The 20482-nt window shown below is 45.1% G+C and overlaps 1 protein-coding gene across 5 annotated transcripts in view; it reads left to right on the top strand.

Moving 5' to 3' along the window:
• The window catches only part of Dync2i1 (dynein 2 intermediate chain 1), a 51893-nt gene that overhangs the window by 3091 nt on the left and 28320 nt on the right, over positions 1-20482 (top strand). For 2 of the 5 annotated variants that reach the window (XR_001197364.3, XM_013123948.3), the window contains exons 2-12: positions 2945-2998; positions 3900-4332; positions 5709-5800; positions 7548-7877; positions 9555-9632; positions 9972-10188; positions 11738-11840; positions 16374-16503; positions 17227-17338; positions 18211-18299; positions 19543-19672. Coding sequence is in view for 4 of the 5 variants with exons in the window: in XM_013123948.3 (XP_012979402.1) it covers positions 2945-2998; positions 3900-4332; positions 5709-5800; positions 7548-7877; positions 9555-9632; positions 9972-10188; positions 11738-11840; positions 16374-16503; positions 17227-17338; positions 18211-18299; positions 19543-19672 (1768 nt within the window). In the remaining variant the exon portion in view is untranslated. The remainder of the gene's footprint in view (positions 1-2944; positions 2999-3899; positions 4333-5708; positions 5801-7547; positions 7878-9554; positions 9633-9971; positions 10189-11737; positions 11841-16373; positions 16504-17226; positions 17339-18210; positions 18300-19542; positions 19673-20482) is intronic. The other 3 variants (XM_013123949.3, XM_021235547.2, XM_005084457.4) reach the window with 3 other exon arrangements.

Consider the following 20482-nt stretch of genomic DNA (forward strand, 5'->3'; position numbering starts at 1 on the left):
CGCCACCATGTGGTTGCTGGGACTTGAACTCAGGACTTCTCAAAGAGCAGCCAGCTCTCCCAAGCTCTGAGCCATCTCTCCAGCACCCCAGTCATTTTTTTTTCTAAATTTTGCTCTTGTGTTCTGTGGATTGGGAATAGGAGAACACACAGAACTCGGATGGCTTAATTCTGCTCCTCTAGCTTCTGGGGTCTCAAGTAGGTGGATGCAGGTTTGGGGCTTGTACATGATGCCTCATTGGGTGGACCCACTCACATTCTGGCCCCTGAGCTGATGCTGTGGGACCTCCGCTATGCCTATGGCAGCATCTGCTTATGGCCTTTCTCCCACAATGCCACTTTCCTTGTTCACGGCTGAACTCCTATACTAGGTAGCCCAAGGAAGGCCAAGTGGGAACCACGTTCCTCGGTAGTCAACACCATATCCTTCTGGGGTAGGATGGGCCAACTGATGGGGCATGTCCTTCTGTATATGTATTTCTCTTATTGGCTGTTGAATAAAACACTGTTTGGCCAATAGAGGCAGGAAGCTAGGCGGGACTAGGAGGTGAGGAGAATTCTGGGAAAGGTAGGCAGAAAGAGACCGCAAGAAGACAACAGGCATTCTCTGGTAGATAAGACCATGTAGAAATACATAGATTAGTAGTTATGGGTTAGTAATTAAGAGAGAACTAGTCAGTAAGAAGCCCTAGCCATTGGCCAACAGTTTATAAATTAATATATGTCTCTGTGTGCTTATTTGGGGCAAATCAGCTGAGGGGCCAGGCTGGAAAGAAAACTCCAGCAGCAGCCAACCACAGCAGAAGTAGAAACTGACTCAGCCCTGTGAGAGAGTGTATTGTGGCCTAACAGAAAAAATATTTTCTGGCAATTTTTGTTTAAGTTAAAAAATTTATGTGTATGGGGGTTTTGCCTGCATGTATGTCTGTAAACTTGCCTATTTTCTGAGGAGGTCAGAAGCTGGAGTGAGAGTCCCTGGAACTGGAGTTACAGACAGTTGTGAGTTGCTGTGTGGGTGCTGGGACTCGAACCCAGGTCCTCTGGAAAGCAACTAGGGCTCTTTCTAGTCCATGTCCAACATATGTTCACAAAACACTTGCCCTAGATCTGCTTTTTTTAACTGCCATCGTAATGTTTTCTCTTTTATTTGACACTATTTAGTATTTTTTGAAGTAGCTAAGTAAATGTGTCCTGTAATAATTATGGATCACTTTAGATTAGTGAATAATTTAAACAAATCTATATTTTTATCTTTTTTGTTGTTGTTTTCTTTTGAGACAGAATATCCCTGTATATCTGAAGCTGGCTTCAAACTCTATATCCCTTTGCCTTGGTCATGCAGTTGCTGGGGTTACAGGTGTGGCTATGCAGGTGCTGGGGTTACAGATGTGGCCGTGCAGGTGCTGAGGTTACAGGTGTGGCTGTGTAGGTGCTGGGGTTACAGGTGTGGCTATGCAGGTCCTGGGTTACAGGTGTGGGCGTGCAGGTGCTGGGGTTACAGGTGTGGCCATGCAGGTGCTGGGGTTACAGGTGTGGTCATGCAGGTGCTGGGTTACAGGTGTGGGCGTGCAGGTGCTGGGGTTACAGGTGTGGCTATGCAGGTGCTGGGGTTACAGGTGTGGCTATGCAGGTGCTGGGGTTACAGGTGTGGTCATGCAGGTGCTGGGGTTACAGATGTGGTCATGCAGGTGCTGGGTTACAGGTGTGGTCATGCAGGTGCTGGGGTTACAGGTGTGGGCGTGCAGGTGCTGGGGTTACAGGTGTGGTCATGCAGGTGCTGGGGTTACAGGTGTGGCCATGCAGGTGCTGGGGTTACAGGTGTGGTCATGCAGGTACTGGGGTTACAGATGTGGTCATGCAGGTGCTGGGTTACAGGTGTGGGCGTGCAGGTGCTGGGGTTACAGGTGTGGCTATGCAGGTGTTGGGGTTACAGGTGTGGGCGTGCAGGTGCTGGGGTTACAGGTGTGGTCATGCAGGTGCTGGGGTTACAGGTGTGACCATGCAGGTGCTGGGTTACAGGTGTGGGCTGTGCAGGTGCTGGGGTTACAGGTGTGGTCATGCAGGTGCTGGGGTTACAGGTGTGGGCGTGCAGGTGCTGGGTTACAGGTGTGACCATGCAGGTGCTGGGGTTACAGGTGTGGTCATGCAGGTGCTGGGGTTACAGGTGTGGTCATGCAGGTGCTGGGTTACAGGTGTGGTCATGCAGGTGCTGGGGTTACAGGTGTGGTCATGCAGGTGCTGGGGTTACAGGTGTGGTCATGCAGGTGCTGGGGTTACAGGTGTGACTATGCAGGTGCTGGGGTTACAGGTGTGGTCATGCAGGTGCTGGGTTACAGGTGTGGGCGTGCAGGTGCTGGGGTTACAGGTGTCATGCAGGTGCTGGGTTACAGGTGTGGTCATGCAGGTGCTGGGTTACAGGTGTGGTCATGCAGGTGCTGGGGTTACAGGTGTGGTCATGCAGGTGCTGGGTTACAGGTGTGGGCGTGCAGGTGCTGGGTTACAGGTGTGGTCATGCAGGTGCTGAGGTTACAGGTGTGGTCATGCAGGTGCTGGGGTTACAGGTGTGGCTGTGTAGGTGCTGGGGTTACAGGTGTGGGCGTGCAGGTGCTGGGGTTACAGGTGTGACCATGCAGGTGCTGGGGTTACAGATATGAGCCGTGCAGGTGCTGGGGCTACAGGTATGAGTCCCATTCTTGGCCTCTCCTTGGATCTTTCATTTCAGTAAGAGAGCAAGTATTCTCTAGTTAATTGTTTTTGGTACAAATAATATAATGCAAACACAAAATTTGTTACTCTACTTTTTTTTCTACCTAAGACCTCTTTATATAGCCTCAGTTGGCTTGGGACTTAGAATCCTCCTGCCTCAGCTTCCTGAGGAGGTGTGGGTGTGGGCGTGTGCCACCACGCCTGACTTGACAATTCTGACTTTGTACTCTTCTCTTTAGAGAAGAACGAAAGATGATACCTGGAAAGCAGAAGACCTCAGAAGACACCTTAAGGTAATACATTTTAAAGACGCATTTGGGATTCCCATGGACCCTCAATGGGCTGTCGCGCAGTGTGGCCAGGCTCACAACCCTGCATAACCGTGGCTCAAGCTCATTTCAGAGGCATTTGTGACTCAGAGACGAAACCAGTTGTCTAATATGTGGGGCACTATTATGGGTTATGGTCCTGCTTTGGGGCTGAGGTGTCCTGTTGGTTAGTCCAGTCTGGTAGCCCCACCAGCGTAATTTTTGAGGTTGAAATGTAGTCTTTCTGAAAGTTTATAATAAAGGCTTAATTAATTAGTTAATTATAAACGGGGTCTCACTCTGTAATCCAGGCTGACTTTGTAATGAAGTGGCCATGATCTTCCTGTCCCGTTCTCCTGAGTGCTGGGATTACAGGTGCCATCCACGTCTGGCTTTGTTGATGTTGACACAGGGTCTCACTATGTAGCCCTGCCTGGCCTGAAACTTACACAAACCAGACTGACCCAGAATTCACAGAGACCCACCTGCTTCTGCCTCATGAGCGCTGTGATGAAGCTGGCTTTACTCTTTATGTAGTAACTAAGTGGTTCTTGCCTCAACAGCTTTAAAACACAACTTCATTATCTCTTTCTACTGTAGGTTGTATTTTATGGATGGCATTTCAGGTTTGATTTGTCAATAAAGGTGAACATCTCTGATAGCACGGGGTGATTGCCAGGTAGCATATGTGTAGAAACGTTAAGTAGGACTCCATTGAGTAGTCTAAGAATGTTCACTCAGCTCCACCTCCCGTCTTGGTGGCCGGAGACAGCAGCTGCCGCCAGTGAGTTTTAAAAAGTGTTTCAGATGAGTCTCTCTGTCCAGATAGTGAAGTCAGCGCATGCGTGCTTTCGTGGTCAAGGAAGATCTCCCTCGTGTGTTTCAGGCTGTGCAATCAGGAAGTCCCAAGGAAGATAAGAAACTCAGGGAAAAGAAGGCGCACAAGGAGTCGGAGCTGGGCCTCCTTGAACACAGAGAGCACAAGAGCAGGGACCCAGACCGAGAGGCCCGGCACAAGGAGAAGGCTGCTGAGAGAGACCTTCACGCGTTTACGGAGCATGCGCGTGGGGAGAGAGACCGGGAGAGGCACAAGGAAAGGAGGAAGGAGGCGAAGGACCGCGAGAGAGACAAGCTGAAAGAGAGGCACCGAGAGCAAGAGGCGGAGAAGGCCCCCAGTCGAGGCAAAGACCGCGAGAGAGACAGGGACAGAAGGGCCAGGAAGGAAGAGCTCAGGCAGACGATCGCCTACCACGACCTCCTGGCGCGAGAGGCGCGTGGCCGGCAGGTTCTGGAGAGAGTGGACAAGAAGGCCCACGCAGGTGCGTCTGCACTGGGGACCGATTCCACCCACAGTGTCGCCCTAGCTCCGCCCGTTAGTGTGTTAGCTGTGTTTCTCTTGCTCCGTTGATGGATTGAGTGTGTGTGCAGCCACGTGGGTGGAGGTCAGAGGACAACTCTCCGGAGTTGGTTTTTGCCTTCTACATTGCTGAGATGGGGTCTCTTTCTGCACACTACGTACTTTAGGCTTCCTGGCCTGAGAGGTGCTGGCTGGTTCTCGTGTCTCTACCTCTTATCCTGCTACAGGAATGCCAGGATTACTGCTGTGTGCAACCGCGTCCGACTTTGACGTGGGTTCTGGGAATCCCCAGACTCGACTGGCTAGTGCTTTTACTCGCTGAGCCATTTGCCTGGCCCTTATCTTGTTTAGAAGTTCTCATAGAAGCTTTTCCCTTTTCAGTTTATCATTTCTTTTTTTTTTTTTTTTTTTTTTTTTGGTTTTACGAGACAGGGTTTCTCTGTATGGTTTTGGAGGCTGTCGGTCCAGCCCGGCCTCGAACTCAAAGAGATCCGCTTGCCTCTGCCTCCCGAGTGCTGGGATTAAAGGCGTGCGCCACCACCGCCCGGCTATCATTTATTTACTTTAAGGTTTTCATGGGTGCTGTAGCTGTAGGTTTGAAGTCCTGTTTCCCATTTTCTGTTTGTTATTATGACATTTTTAAAAAAATGCAGTCAAGGAACCATTTTTGTAGTATTTACTAGTGTTTTTACTTTTGAGACTTTTTAAAATTTATTATCTCAGTAAATCTTAATCACTTTGAATAAGCAAAATAAAACACCTCAGTACTAGTATTGCACCCAAATGTTAGTTTCATTGCAGTGTTGGGGATTTGGGGATCAAACCAAGAGCTGTTTTACACGGCAGGCAAGGACTCTACCCTTGACCCAAAGCTCAGCTGTTGGGATTTTCTTAGTTGTAAGGTAACATTGCTCCTCAGTGATGGCTGGTTTTTCTGTGTTGGATGTCAGCAATACCCGCGTGTCTAACCGGCTCACCTGTGGCTTCTCCTGCAGGCATTGTTGAGCGCTGTTTGCCCGCCTCTGTTGCCTGATACACTCCTGCTTCCTTTCACGTGTTATTTCTGAGGCCCCTCTCCACCTCCGGAGCACAGACCGTTACCAGTTGGTCTCAGTAACAAATTGGGAGGGGGAAGGCTTGTGTCTGCTCCTAGCCTGCCATGGTCACCTGCCACTTTAAGTGTACATACCAGCACTTGTTACTCTTGGATTTTGAGAAGGTTTCTTAGTTGAAGAAGGTTAAAATGCAGATTCGTGAATGAACATATGTACAGTTGTGAAGTGTACAACATTATCAGAAAGTCCAGGAATATTAAAACTATGTAATTGTATGTTTTAGCAGGCAAAGTACGAATTGAGGAAAAGGAAAGGAGAGATGAAGATTCTGAAAGAGGAGATGACGACAGAGAAAGAAGATACCGAGAAAGAAAGGTACATGGGGTCGAGCCTGAGGGAAGGCTGGCCGTTGTACACGTTTACAGGGACAGGGTGACATTTCAATATGGACATGCAGTGTTTCATCTCCATAACGGGGTGATTGGCATCTCTACCACCTAAGTACTTTCTCTTAGTTAGGGTTACTATTGCTGTGATGACCAAAAGCAACTTGGGGGGGGGGGAGGGTTTAGTCGGCTCACACTTACACATCATGGCCCACCATCAAGGGAAGTCAGGACAGGAACTCAAGCAGGTCTGGAACCTGGAGGCAGAGGCCATGGAGGGGTGCTGCTTATTGACTTGCTCCTCATGGCTGGCTCAGTCTGATTTCTTATAGAATCTGGGACCACAAGACCAGGGATGGCCCTACCCACAATGGGCTGGGCCCTCTCCTATCAATCACTAATAAGAAAATGCTCTACAGTCAGATTTTTAAAAAAAATTTTTGAGACAGGGTCTGTTTTTTTTTTAAATTGTTCTCTTTTATTTTTTTATTTTTTAAGATTTATGTGTTTATTACATATACAGTGTTCTGTCTACACGCCAGAAGAGGGCACCAGATTGAATTGCAGATGGTTGTGAGCCACCATGTGGTTGCTGGCAATTGAACTCAGGACCTCTGGAAGACCAGCCAGTGCTCTTAACCTCTGAGCCATCTCTCCAGCCCCCAGGGTCTGTTTATGTAGCTTTGGAGCCTATCCTAGAACTTGCTGGCCCCAAACTCACAGAGATCCACCTGCTTCCACCTCCTGAGTGCTGGGTACAGTCAGATCTTGTGGAGTTCCTTCTTATCAGACGACTCTGTCTTGTGTCAGGTTAATATAAAAGTAGCCATAAGAAATATATATACTCTCCTTGTCTGGGTGGAGTAAGGAACAATTAGGAAAGTAACATAGTGTGTCCCTGCATGGGGACAGCAGCACCGGGACTGCCTTCCTAGAGAAGCCACGAAGACTTTGCAGCAGGCCCGCAGGCTGTGGGGTAAGGAAGGGCGTACGGAGACCGTGGTGGAGCAGGAAAGAAGGCAGGTGTTGCGAGCTTTGCTGTGGGTCTGGGCTCCTTTGCTGTCAGGGCGATGGTCTGTCCAAGGAAATCAGTATGTGAAAAGCAAAAAGGCCTGCCTTTGATCCTTAGTGCTGGGACTTTCAGCCCATGACTGACTGTTGGGCCCTCTTATAGGGAGGCGGCGTGCTGTGGGAGTGCAGGGGGAGGAAAGCTGCTTACATCCCAAGTCAGGGAACAGAGAGGAAGAGACGGCCCACAGTCTCCTGTCTGACGTGGCGGCGCCTCCTGCAGGAACAATAATCTCCCAGCAGTGACACCCTGAGACCAAGCACCCAGACCTTCATCCCAAGGAAGTGTGAGGGCATCTAGGCTTAGGTAAAGTTGCTCTTGGTGTGAGTGAGGATTGCTTTTCTTCCAGGACAGCGGATTGTCACGTAGGGATACAGACAGTGCCACTGACCGTGTGATTTTGTTTTCCTGCTTCTTTTCCCCTAATATAGACAGCACTGTAACCCCTTTCTCTATAATATACATAGACAGTGCTGTGACCCTTTTTCCATAATATACACAGACAGTGCTGTGACCCTTTATGATATACACAGACAGCGCTGTGACCCTTTCTCCATTATATACATAGACAGCACTGTGACCCTTTCTCCATTATATACATAGACAGCGCTGTGACTCCTTTCTGTATGATATGCATAGACAGCGCTCTGACCCTTTGTTCATGTAGATCTCACTGTTGCTTTCAAAGCTACAGTATGGAGACAGTAAAGAGAACCCTCTCAACTACTGGCTGTATAAAGAGGAGAGTGAAAAGAGGCACAGGAAGACGAAAGATGCAGACCGTGAGAAGAGACACCGCGAGAGAAGCAGCACCAGGGAGAAGAGAGAGAAACACTCTAAAGAGAAGGGGAGCTCGCTCTCTGACAGGGAAGTGGAGGACAGACACCGAGAGAGGCGGCACAAGGAGGGACTTCATCATGATGAGGAGAAGCGCCGAAGTCACACAGATAAAAGAGAGAGATCCGTGAAGGAAGAGCACAAGAAAAGAGAAGCAAAGGTACAGTGTTTACAGTGTTTCCGTGGTCACCACCTTGATAGTCTTCCTGAGGTCAGCAAGTAGGAAGGTTGCTCAGTGTAGCCTAATAATGTTACAGCTCACTGTCTAATACCCTGTTAGATTGGTTACTGTAACAGAACACCTGCCCATTCACTGTTTAATACCCTGTTAACCTTGGTTACTGTAACAGATCACCTTGATGATTTACTGTTTAATATCCTGTTAGTTTTGGTTACTGTAACAAAACATCTGATCATTCACTGTCTAACAACCCCCCCCCTTTAGATTGGTTCCTGTAACAGAACACCTTTCTATTCACTGTCTAATACCCTGTTAGATTGGTTCCTGTAACATAACACCTGACCATTCACTGTCTAATACCCTGTTAATTTTGGTTACTGTAAAAGACCACCTAATGATTCACTGTCTAATATCCTGTTGTTTTTTGTTACTGTAACAGAACACATGACATAAACGAGTTGAGGGAGGACAGATTTATTTTGTCTCCTGTTTTCAGAGATTCCAATCAGTCGTGGCAGGGAGAGAACAAGCGTGTGTTCTATAGTCTGTGCGATGGTGCCACCCACATTTAGTTCTTTCCCCTTGTTGACCTTAACTCTTTGGACACACCTTCATGATGCAGTTAGAGGTGTGCTTTGTAAATACTGTAGGAGGATCTCTGTTTAATCAAGTTGACATAGTCAACCATCAAAATGGTTATGACATATGAAAATATGACCGAAGTCAATACTTTAAAACCAATAGAGGGAGATTACCTGTCTTTTAAAAAGTGTGAACTCAAATCATTTAGCTATATGGTGAATCCCTCCCCCCCCAAGATATGAGGTTTCATGATGTTGTGCAGGCTGGTGGAGGGCTCCTGGGCCCCACCTTCTGCCTTAGTCTTCCAGTCAGCATAGATTACTGGTGTTTGCTTCACAACCAGCTGCCCATGTACATTTAGCAGAAAATTAAAAACGTATCATTTAGCCGGGTGTTGGTGGCGCACGCCTTTAATCCCAGCACTCGGGAGGCAGAGGCAGGCGGATCTCTGAGTTCGAGGCCAGCATGGTCTACAGAGTGAGTTCCAGGACAGCCTCCAAAGCCACAGAGAAACCCTGTCTCGAAAAACCAAAAAAAAAAAAAAAAAAAAAAAAAAGTGAAATTTAGCATTAAAAAGGAAGCTGATACTTTTAAAGGGGGAAATTAAGTGATCAAGTTATGAAACAGTTTGAATCAGAATTGTTAAACGGTTTAAAAGAAGAGTAGGAATGTGTGGCTACTGAGTCCTCCTGTGTACGTTTGACTTCATTACTGTAGTTGCTTTTGTCTTCTGAGACCCACTGTAGTGACTTTAGTTCTCCCATACGTGCTTGCAGCTGTTCTGTTTCTGTAGAACCTGAAGCAATCACCCTGTATCTGTCAGGTGCAGACCATATGATGTTCACCGCAGAAAAAGCATCTCTCAAACATTCATTATTTGTTTATAGTGATAGCTGAAAGTCCTTTTAGCTTTTTAAAATTTGTAGTGTGTTCTTACAAGGGTATCTCTTGCAATAATTTGGGGTTGTCTCAGCAGCACCACACAGACCCTAGAAAACCTGGGTTTCCATTCTATTTGCAACAGTTAAGCATATGATTGAATTTATTCATTTCATGTTTGACTTTTGCTTCTAGGAACCTGAAAAGGAAGACAATGATTTAGAGGCTACTGGGGCTAATGAATATATGGCTAATTTTGAAGATGATTTTGAAGTATGTATAAAATTTAAATTTTTCTCAGTTTAACAACGCATTCTTAAAATTCGTGCATGTGTGTAAATTTTTTTTTTTTGAGACGGGGTTTCTCTGTGTAGTCTTGGCTCTCCTGGAACTGGTTCTGTAGACCAGGCTAGCCTTGAACTCAGAGATCTGCCTGCCTCTGCAAATTGCAAATTTACAATCCAGCAACATTAAAATCAGTGCATTATAAAATCTTCCTTAGCTATAATAAAGGTTTTGCTAATTTTAAATTATAAAATATAAATTGTGATGTTTTGTTGTATGTATTAACTCATTTGTTTAAGGGTGCCAAATCCTTATTACTGTTCGTAGGATTACGAAGATGACTTCGAGGTTTGTGATGGTGATGATGATAGCAGTAATGAGCGTGACTCTAAAGAAAAATCTGAAGAACTTCCTCTCGCCCAGAAAAGGGAAATACAAGAAATCCAAAAGGCAATCAGTGCAGAGAATGAAAGGGTTGGAGAGTTATCTTTGAAACGGTTTCAGAAGCAAGGTCGAATGGAGAATGAGAAGGAGTCCTGGGCAGGTATGGCAGGACACTTAACACTGGGAAACATGTTCTGGGAGCTTTGTAGACATTTTCTGAAAAGTCCCACAAGGTGGGAAGATTTTACACTTGATACACCGGGTAATGCTTTGCTCTGTGACTCCCTGAGATCCACCATGGCACAAGTCATGTGTGTCAGCGCCGGCTGTGAGGTGCCCTTTGCTGTCCCCGGGTACAGCATCTGTGTCTATTGTCTTGTACTGTTAGCCTCCTGTGTAGCCTGTGGGCGAGCGTTCTTGTTCCCTTTGGTAATGTCTTCCTGAATCCTTACCAAGCAGCAGGCACAGTTACCGTCAGGAGGACTGGGCTGTGTGTTACCACAAGAGCTCCATGGGCAGGTGACAGGTGTGGTTGGCCCCACCGCGGCCCAAGGACATCCCACAGAGCAGAGCAGAGCAGAGCCCTGTGAGGTGGCCGGTGGGCCCAGGGTGGGCACTCCCAGCTTGTCAGGAAGCATATTCGCTGAGGAATTTCCTGAATGAAATTAAAATTGGATTTTCTGAAAACTCTTGACATCTGGGCATGATAAATTATGAGAATGAGAGTAAATATTTTAAGTCACTAAAAGGAAACATTGTGACATTTAATAAAATGGATATAGGGATTGATTTTACCATTGAACTTAGCAGCCTCAGGCTCTCCACCCCCCACTCCTCCAAGACATTCACCTTTTTTACTTTAAAGAAGCTCATTTTACTTACTTGTGTGTATATATGTATGTATGTATGTATGTATGTATATATGCATGCATGTGTGATGATAGCATGTGCTTATGGTGGTGTTTATGTTGCATTCAGGACAACTTTTTAGGGTTGGTTCTCTCCTTCCATCTTGTGGGATCTGGGGATCACCTCAGGCTGCCAGGCTTGTTGATAAGTAACTATTTGCTGTACCATCGGGTGGCCCCTTGAGGAAGGTCCTAATGGTCCCTCTTTGGCACGGCCATCCCTTGAGGAAGGTCCTAACGGTCCCTCTTTGGCATGTCCGTATTGCTAATTGTCCTTTTAGGGCATCATTAAGGGTTCCCTGAGAGTCAGCGGTGTGACTCCAAGAGAGCTGATGTGACAACTGTGACTGCAGTGGCAGTGACTGAGTTGGGGCCAGGGAGCATACACAGCCTGCCTATACCTAACTGAAGGATGGTTCACCTTCTAGACAAGGCATCTGGAGAGTTCATCAGGTTACTCAGAACAACGTGCAAGTCAGTGCTTACCAACTGTTGGTTTTGGAATTACTCATTTAATAACTTAGAGACCACAATTGACTGTAGGTAAATGGAATCTAGAAAGTGAAACCACAGCTGAGGGTTTTCTGTATATCTTTATTCTTTTTTTCAGAGTCTGTAGGATAGGAAAAGAAAACTATATTTTATACACATATGTAAATATTTTATTACTGATGTGATTATCAATTTCAAGTAAAATATTACTGTGATTTTATATATGACTATAATTGTTTTACTTTTTTTTTCCTTGAAGGAAAAGTTTCATTTTCACAAAATAGCTTTTTCTTTTCCCCCCTTATGCAGAAGCAAGTGATTCCATTTCCAGAACCCCTGTTTGTGGGATTTTTGTAGATTTTGCAACAGCCTCCCATCGCCAGAAGAGTCGGAGTCAGGCCCTCAAGCAGAAGTAGGTACACTGCGGGATTCGCCACAGGTGCTTGGGTTGCACACTCTCTACTGTGGATGAAATACAGGGCCAGCGTTCTCCCATTGAGCTAACCTCAGCGGTAGCCCTGTGTTAGTGCATTTAAGTGTTCCTGTCCTCAACATGATCCTAAAGCTAGAGTTTCCCGGTTTTTCACCGTTGACTGTTTAGGTAAAACTGCCTGGGGACTGAACCCAGTATTTTGTATATTAGGCAAGCACTCTGACACTGTGCTATACCCCTAGCCTGTCCAGTGCTTTAATTTGTGCTGCAATTCTCTTTGTGTTCGTGTCTCGTTCTGCTTACTGTGTACTTCTCTCTGCTAGATGCCTGCTGTCTGATGTCTGCATTAAATTCATGGCTGACTGCTGTGACTCAGCCCAGGAGCACGTGGTCTGTTTTGACTCCAGCAGAATCAGAACCACACTTTTTTGATCTGGTGGACAGAACCTTGCTAGGCAGATTGAGCGTGGCTCTTGTTGCATCGTGGCTCTGTGGCACTGATCTCTTGGAATGTAGTTAGAAGCCTCCATGACCCAATGGCTTTTGTATTTTGTGTACCTGTAAAACTGTCACCATGTACATGATAACAAGGTCTGCCAACAACTTAATTAGACCCCTTTGATGCATGGTGTTAATTATCCTCTGAGTGCCTGGATGACTGAATGTAGGGAAATACATCTCTAGGCAGACCTGTGTGGGCTGAGAACCGTAGAATACTCATATCTAAGCGCAGTCTTTCAAATGAGTTAAAACATGTATAACATTGTTCCTGCAGAATCTATGGGGCCATAATTTTAATTTTAGCCTCCCACAAAGTCTATGATAGTGTGATTGGGGTTGTTGGACCCCCGTGACTGCCGAGCAAGACCTGGAGCCCCAGAGAGATGTTACAGGCAGGGTGAGAGGGTCAGGGAAAAAGAGAGCTTTTTTTTCTCTCTTGTCTTCTTCCATAGTCTTCCACCAGATGGGCCTTGAGTGACAGTGAGTCAACAGAAAAAAGTTGTGTTGCCAGTACATGAATGAAATGCAATCTGTTAGTCGGTCGTAAGCCTGTATTCATTCACTCATAGAGATGAGTACTTCTGTGTGGAATAGATGAAATGCTAAAACAGTGACTGTGTCCCAATGTCCAGTGAGAGCATAGGATAGAATCTTGGCTGTAATAGTTTTACAGGACTTTTGAGAGGCAGTTTTCTAGGATGTGTGAAATGCATCTACCCAATGAGCAACGTACAGTTGTCAGAGCAGCATTCGTTTTTTGAACTAGTGAGTTTCAAAAGATTGGCACAGGACTCTGACCTGTTTCTATAGCAAACAGTTTGTACAAAAAAAAAAAAAAAAAGGAAAGAAAACCACCTCAGCTAAAAACAACTGTGAAAATTGTATCTAAAACACAGTAGTAAGCACAAACTAGGAACAGCGAGGACCACCAGGACCAAGCTCTACAAGACAAGTGTAAAGTGCCAACCCGAAGGAGATATACTAAATGATTTTTTAAAGTAGTCTTTTTAGATTTAAGTATTTTTTTACGTGAATGAGTGTATTACCCTCATATATGTCTATGCATCATGCACATGCCTGGTGCCCATAGAAGTCAGAAGAAGGTGTTGGAATTATGGGCGTTGTGAACTACCATGCTGGTGCTGGGAACTGAATCTGGGTCTTCTGCAAGAACAACACATTTTCATAACTGCTGAGTCATCTCTCCAGCACACACAGAGATTTTTTTTTTAACACACTTTTCTTTTTGGTGATAGAAATTTAGTACAAACAAAAATATGATAGAGATCTACAACATTTAAACAGTCTCTCATCAGTGGACCAAAGTGATATAGCGTATCACTGACCATAATGGAATTAAGCTCCTGGTCAATTAAAAAGTCAAGTAGGAAATTCCTGGAAGTTAGAAAATTAAACGTTGTGCTTCCTGGTGAACATAAGTAAAAGAAGAAATTAGGAGAACCTTTGGTGGTGGTCAGACTGAGGGCCCATCCGTACTAGACAAATACACTGAGCCACAACCAGGCTCACAAACTGCTTTTAGTGGTGACAATGAAACCTCTGTCTGGGGAAGCACTGAGCCTATTCCAGCAGGCACGCAGTGAAGAGAGATCGGGAGAGTGGCTCAAGCAGCCATGCCAAGAGCTTGGGAAAAGGCAGCAATTAATTAGAAATGAAATAAAAGGTAAGAGCAGAAATCTGTAAAATTGAAATCGTTTGCAATAAATTCAACTAAGCCAAAAGTATTCTTGAAAATTTCTGTTTTTCGAGACCACACTGAGAAAATATCTTTAAAAAAATTCAACAAGTAGTTTCATATGTTCTGGTGAAGGTTTCCAATTCTAGAGACAGGTGTGGATATCTACCATTTTACTCCTGTATAATTAGGTGAAAATGAATAAAATTACACGTGCTAAGGGTGAGGGTTAAAAAAAAAATTACACGTGCTAGAAAAATCTAAAACTTATATTTTACTAGCTGCGTGATTTATCAATAGAACTTTAAAATGTATAGATTAACCTATAATATAGTAAAAATGTGAATACTGAATGAATTTAGCAAAGATACTACATAAAAATATATGGCAGTCAATTGTGTTTATGTATACTAGTCATTAAAGTTTCATCATAGAGTAGGCCTTGGATAACATGATTGCATGTAGATCTCCACACAGACTACCGGGTAGCACGTGTTATGAAGACCCAGGAATTTAAAAGAAAAGTGTCATCGTATTATAAACTCCAATGAGGGTATGTGTGAATTCATACCTTTCAGGATGCTGGTTTAGAAATTATGTAGAAATACTAAGAGTCAAGAGTAGTGAAGACATTATTGAAGGAGCAAAGATTAGCACCTTCAAACTCAGACGCCAAAGATAGTTATTAAACCCAGTGATCACGTGGTGTCCTTACATTTGGGTTGTGAGCCTCGCCTTTAATGGCGGAGCCTTCTCTCCAGCCCTCATGCTGTGTTCTTAGCACAAGAAATCAGTCTGATTAAGTACAGGGTGGGGAGCGTCAGCCATGGGACCGCCGCGGCTGATTCCTTGTGGTTGCTGTGCCGTAGTAGAGCAAGGGTGATTTTCTGTGGCTGATGCTGGGGCAGCCAGAGGAATCCGTGGACACAGTAAGCCGAGCCCGTCTCGAGCCACCGACACAGAGATGTGGGCAGCCAGGGAACGTGGAGAGAGCTCTTCTGTGGCGGGGGGCCTTACAGCGGACGAAGTTTTGGAGACAGAGCTGAAGGCAGTGAGCAGGAAGGTAGAGGATGGTGGCAGAGAATCAGGTGACGGGAGAGTCACAGCGGCTGTAAAGACTGAGTTGAGAGAAGGACGGGTGGGGTGGGGAGAGAGCTGAGAACACACAGCTTCGAGATGCTGGAGGAGGGCCACCCCTCGTTCATAACGTAGTGAACACCGCGGCGTGGGAGTGCTGGCGAGTGGGAGAAACGAAAGCCCCTTTCTCCCTCAGCTTGCTTTCCACGGGGGTGGGGCGTGGGGGTGGCGGTGGATAGCTAACGCGAAGGTTGAATCCAGGCTCTGTCTGCGTCAGCATCAGGGTGTACTGGCATCTTGCTTTGACGGTGAACTTGCGGTTACTGGCCACGTCCTAGGGGTGTGGCTTCAGGTGAGCAGATGTGACCTCTTATAAGGAAGAGGTGGGCTGGCTCGCTCTCTGGGTTGCGGTGAGAGCATCAGAAGGGCAGAGACGGCGTCTTCAGGAACAGGAAGACTGCGGTGGTTATTTACCATTAATTGTGTAAGTGCTTCCCTAATAAATACCTGTCAATCATTTATCTTGGGTCTTAAGCCCCGCCTCCAACTGGTGCCCAATGGGGGGCTCGAACCTGCGCCCCCTAGGATGTGGCCACTACCATAAGTTCACTGGCAAAGCAAGATGCTATTACATTATAGGGTGTCTGGAATTAAAAAAAAAAGAAACCAATGCAAATGGTTAGGAAGGAAGACTGTGAGGCAGCAAGAGGAAACCAAGTGACGGTTGTTTGGGTGTCTGGTATCTGGGATCACTGGCTCAGATGCTGTTCTCTGTGGGGAGCACCCCCAGGAGGGTGTGTAGGCTACACACCTGGCTGTCACAGTGGCTGACAGTACAGAAATGTCATCCTGCTAGCTGACACTAAATCTTGAAAAGAAGCGAATTTCTGGTCAGGAAAATTCTGGTATACATATGTTGCTATTTTACCCACCTCAGTCTGCCGCAGTGGACCAATCACACATTTGGTTCGTGATATATTCACACTGTTACTTTGTGACTGTTTATGTTAAGGTTTTTTTTCCTCTTCTGCCAGGGCTCTAATGAAGGGTCTCCTTCCTTTAAGTTAAGAAAACATTTGACCAATGAGTTACACCCTCAGCTTCTGTTTAATTATTTTAATTAATTATTGAGTACTTAGACTTATTCTGATTACTTCCATGTAACCCTAAAATACACCCTCCTGCGTGCCTCTGAGTATATTATTCAATTTGACTTTTGTTTCCAATCTGTTTTAAAGGACACGAAGTACAAAGCTGCTCCGGCTTATTGATTTAGACTATTCGTTCACTTTTTCTCTCTTGGACCTACCACCAGTAAATGAGTATGACATGTATATTAGGAACTTCGGGAAAAAAAATACCAAGCAGGTTAGTAAAAGATGTGTTATCTATTGGAAGTGTAGTGTAAGTGTGTACCGTGTGTCTGTTCTAGAACATTGGAGTGGTCTGTGAAGGCTGTATTTGAAAGGGTGTCCTTTATAACTCGTTCTCATAGACTCAAAGGATGCAAAGTCTAGAGATAGCCTGCTTGGCATGATGCACAACTGATGCAGAGGACAGTGTCTGGTCCTTCTGATAGAACACCCTGCCTGTTGGGCATGGTGAACAATTGATTCAGAGGACAGTGTCTCGCTTCTTTGCTGGTCATTCTGATAAAACACCCTGGCAAAAGCAGCTTAGCTGGGGACAAAGAATTTGTTTTAGTTCACAAGTTCAGGCTACTGCCTGCCACAGTAGAGAGGTCTCAGCAGCAGGAGCCTGAGCTGACTGGTCACGTTCCGTCTGCAGTCTGCAGAGAAGAACAGAAGTGTGCATAGCTCTATTCGGCTCATGTTCTCCCTTTTCATAGAACCCAGAACCCGAGCCCAGAGAACTATGTCACCCGCTTTTAGGAGGGTCATTCCCACATCAATTAATGTTTGAGAAAGCCCCCCACAGGCCAGCCTTATTCCAGCCCCAAGAATGTTCACCTTTAAAATTTTTAAAGTTTACTGACTTTTTGAAAAATCGTCATCGCTTTTATCTTCAGTAATGGCAAATTGCTCTAAAGTGGAAGCTAGATGTTAATTCTAACCATCTTTTTCCTCAAAGGCTTATGTTCAGTACAATGAAGATAGCGTTGAGAGAGATGTTCAGACTGAGGACATAGAAACCAGGGAAGTGTGGACCCAGCACCCAGGAGAGGGCACTGTTGTATCTGGAGGTAACTGTGCTACTCTTGAGTGTTGGCTCTCTGCTCTCTTTGCAGTGGGTTTTGTTTTGTTTTTACTTAATTACCTTTTCTTGTGTGTTTCTTTGTGATGTGCTTGTCAGTATATGACTGTGGAAGCATCCCTTCAATATTCCTTTGAAGAAACAAATTAGTTCGTGTTAATGACTGAGACTGGAGCTGCTGAATCACAGGGAATCATTAAACTGGCCTGGAGCCATGGTCTGAACCCTGACCTGGATTTGTAATGCAGTGGGCATGGATGGTACTGTGTTCCAAATCCTCATCACATGGGTGCAGGACAAACTCTGTTCTGACACTGGGATAGTTTGTTGTCGTCAGTCTAGATTTTACTTTTTAAGTATAATTTGAAGATCTGTTCTGTCAGTGCAGATCAGAGATTTCTAGAACACAGAGTTGTGCATCTCTCCAGATGGATTATACATTACTGGTTGTTGTTTTTTTTTTTTTTCCTTAAGGAATTGTCTCTATAGAGCAAGGAATATATCCTTAAGTAGACCTCACCATAAGAAAGGTGTAGGCATGGTGTCTCTGATTTCAGGTGCCCCAGACTATAAGTGTTGTAGATTTCTCATCTGTAGATCATTGACCTGGAACCTAAAACTAGCACCGAACACACTGTTTTCTTTTACTGCCTTCCTTAAGACAGTTGCATTGGAGTCAGCTCATGAACGTATATAGAACAATGGGAAATTGCAAACAACCACAAACAGACAGTGTAATGCAGTGTTGTGACTTTTCCTAGGGTTCTCAGTGTTTGCAACTCTGCTTTGAATGCTGTGATTTGTAGAGCATAACCATTTTTGCGTCAATCATTAACTTAATAAGCCTGTATTTTGTTGTAGGGAGTGAAGAAAAAGACATCTCTGATGCCACAGTCGTACCAAAGATTGACACGCCACGGCTGTCTAGCTTTCTCCGGGCGGCATGCCAGGTACACTCTGTGTTGTGCACTCCCTTCTGTGTTAGTGGCTAAGGGCTCGTCACTTTCCCTTCTGTGTTAGTGGCTAAGGGCTCGTCACTTTCACAGACAGAGCTACTGAGATCTCGGAGCTTCGCGAGTCAGAGTCAGTTCTCTGCTTTGAAGTGTTATTTTCCTACAGATTATCAGTAATGCATTTACTAGGTCCTCGTATGCAAAATGACACTAGGCAAATATACGCCACTGATAATTCTGTGGTCTTGGGTTCTATACTTTAGTAATAACAATTTTCTACCGTTGAAAATAATTGTAGACTCTTAAGCATGTTAATCGGGCAAAACAAGTGTAAATCTTTACAGTATTTAAGTAAACTCTAGATTTTAATGACTGGCTACAGAAAATTTCAAAGTGTGTAGCTGTGAGGCCCCATGCACTGCATCAGATGCCCCCTTACCTGGCTCCTCCTTCCTTCTCATTCCCCTTTCTCATCATCCCCCTGATTATTTTGAAACTAACCCTGCTCATCAAAGCCTTAATTCCATATATATATATATATATATATTTCACTATAAATCTCTAAAAAAAGAAGGATTGTTGGAGTCCCGGCTTCTCATTTTCTGCTCATCTCTAAGTCTCCTGACAGTCTAGAGACAGCCTCGTCAGGTCAGTTTCAGACATTTGGCGCTTCTTAGGGTGCAGTGGATGTGGTGGCTGTTTCTCCCTAGGGCCTTTCTGTTTGAGGGTGTTAGATATGCAGGCTCCCTTCCCCCTCTGAAATTTTAACATCATAGTTAGTGAAGGAAACAGCTTGTAACGTGAAATAATGGCATTCTGTGACATTATATCAGTGAACTGATAGTATGCAAAAAGGACATGCTTTTTTTTAAGTTATGACTCGGTGGAGACAAGCATTTATTTTCAGAAATGGAATCTACAGAAGGTAATTTTTAAAGAAAAGAAAGTCCGCCGTTAGCATTTTAAGGAAGACGCTTTGTCTCTGAGATGGTTTTTCTTTTTGGATTTTTAAAAACTTACTTTTATTTTATGTGTTTGGGTGTTTTGCCTGCCTGTGTATCTGTGTGTCATATGTGTGCACTGTACAGGGTCCTGCAGAGGCCAGAAGAGTCCCTGGGCTGCGGTAACAGGTGGCTGTGGGCTACCATGGAGGTGCTGGGAATTGAACCCAAGTCCTTGCAAGAGAGCGCTCTTAACTGCTGAGCCTTCTCTCCAGCCCCTGCTTATGTGTCTTTCACAGGTGGTTGCTGTTTTGCTTGAAGAGGACCGTTTGGCCTCTGGACCCAGCTGGAATCCCCGGGCTCAAGACACAGCTCTGAGCATCAGTGACAGCTCCTCCCAGCTGAACACGAGCCTGCCGTTCCTTCAGGGTAAAAGGCCTCCCCTGCTGTCGGTTTATAGGCAAACACAAGCATTTACATTGAAATAATGACCATTAATGTTACAGTCTTCTTCCGTGGTGAGGTTTTATTGAGTATGAAACAGAGAAAGACTCAGTGGCTGCAGAATTGCAAGTGAATGGTGAGGGTTCTTTTCTTAAATTTATGATTTATGATTTTCATGAGTTAATTAGAAGAGGTCTGGCAGCAATTTAAATTAGGGAAATTATTTAGTAAATGGAGAATGAGATTGTCTGTCTGTTTTAAGTCTTATAATTCTTTTCAAGCAGTTCCTCAGAGAATACACAGCTATGCAAATGGCAAACAGATAAAGCATATGATATCAGAGTATTTAAATTAGTTTAAACGAACTATATTTTCAAGGCCAAATTTGAATTTTTAATTTTTATTTGTTTATTTATTTATTATGTTTTTTTGAGATAGAGTTTCTCTCCGTAACAGCCCTGGCTGTCCTAGAACTCACTCTGTAGACCAGGCTGGCCTTGAGTTCACAGAGACCCACCTGACTCTGCCTCCTTAGTCCTGGGATTAAAGGTGTGTGCCATAACCACGTGGCTTCTATTTATTTACTTACTCACTCATTCATTCATTCATAGACAGTGTCTCAGTTGCTAGGCAGTCACTGAACTCCTGAGCCTCCGGCCTTGGTCTCCCTGGAGTATAAACACACAAGAAACTGGGTCCAAACGCAGCTTCCTCTGCTCATGTGTCTCATGCCAGCTGCAGTGCACAGACACGTCTCCCAGCTGCTGCTGCAGGTTGAAACAACAGTGTGAGCAC

This window comes from Mesocricetus auratus, unplaced genomic scaffold (genome assembly GCF_017639785.1).
Source record: "Mesocricetus auratus isolate SY011 unplaced genomic scaffold, BCM_Maur_2.0 Super-Scaffold_15014, whole genome shotgun sequence".
Classification (NCBI taxonomy): domain Eukaryota; kingdom Metazoa; phylum Chordata; class Mammalia; order Rodentia; family Cricetidae; genus Mesocricetus; species Mesocricetus auratus.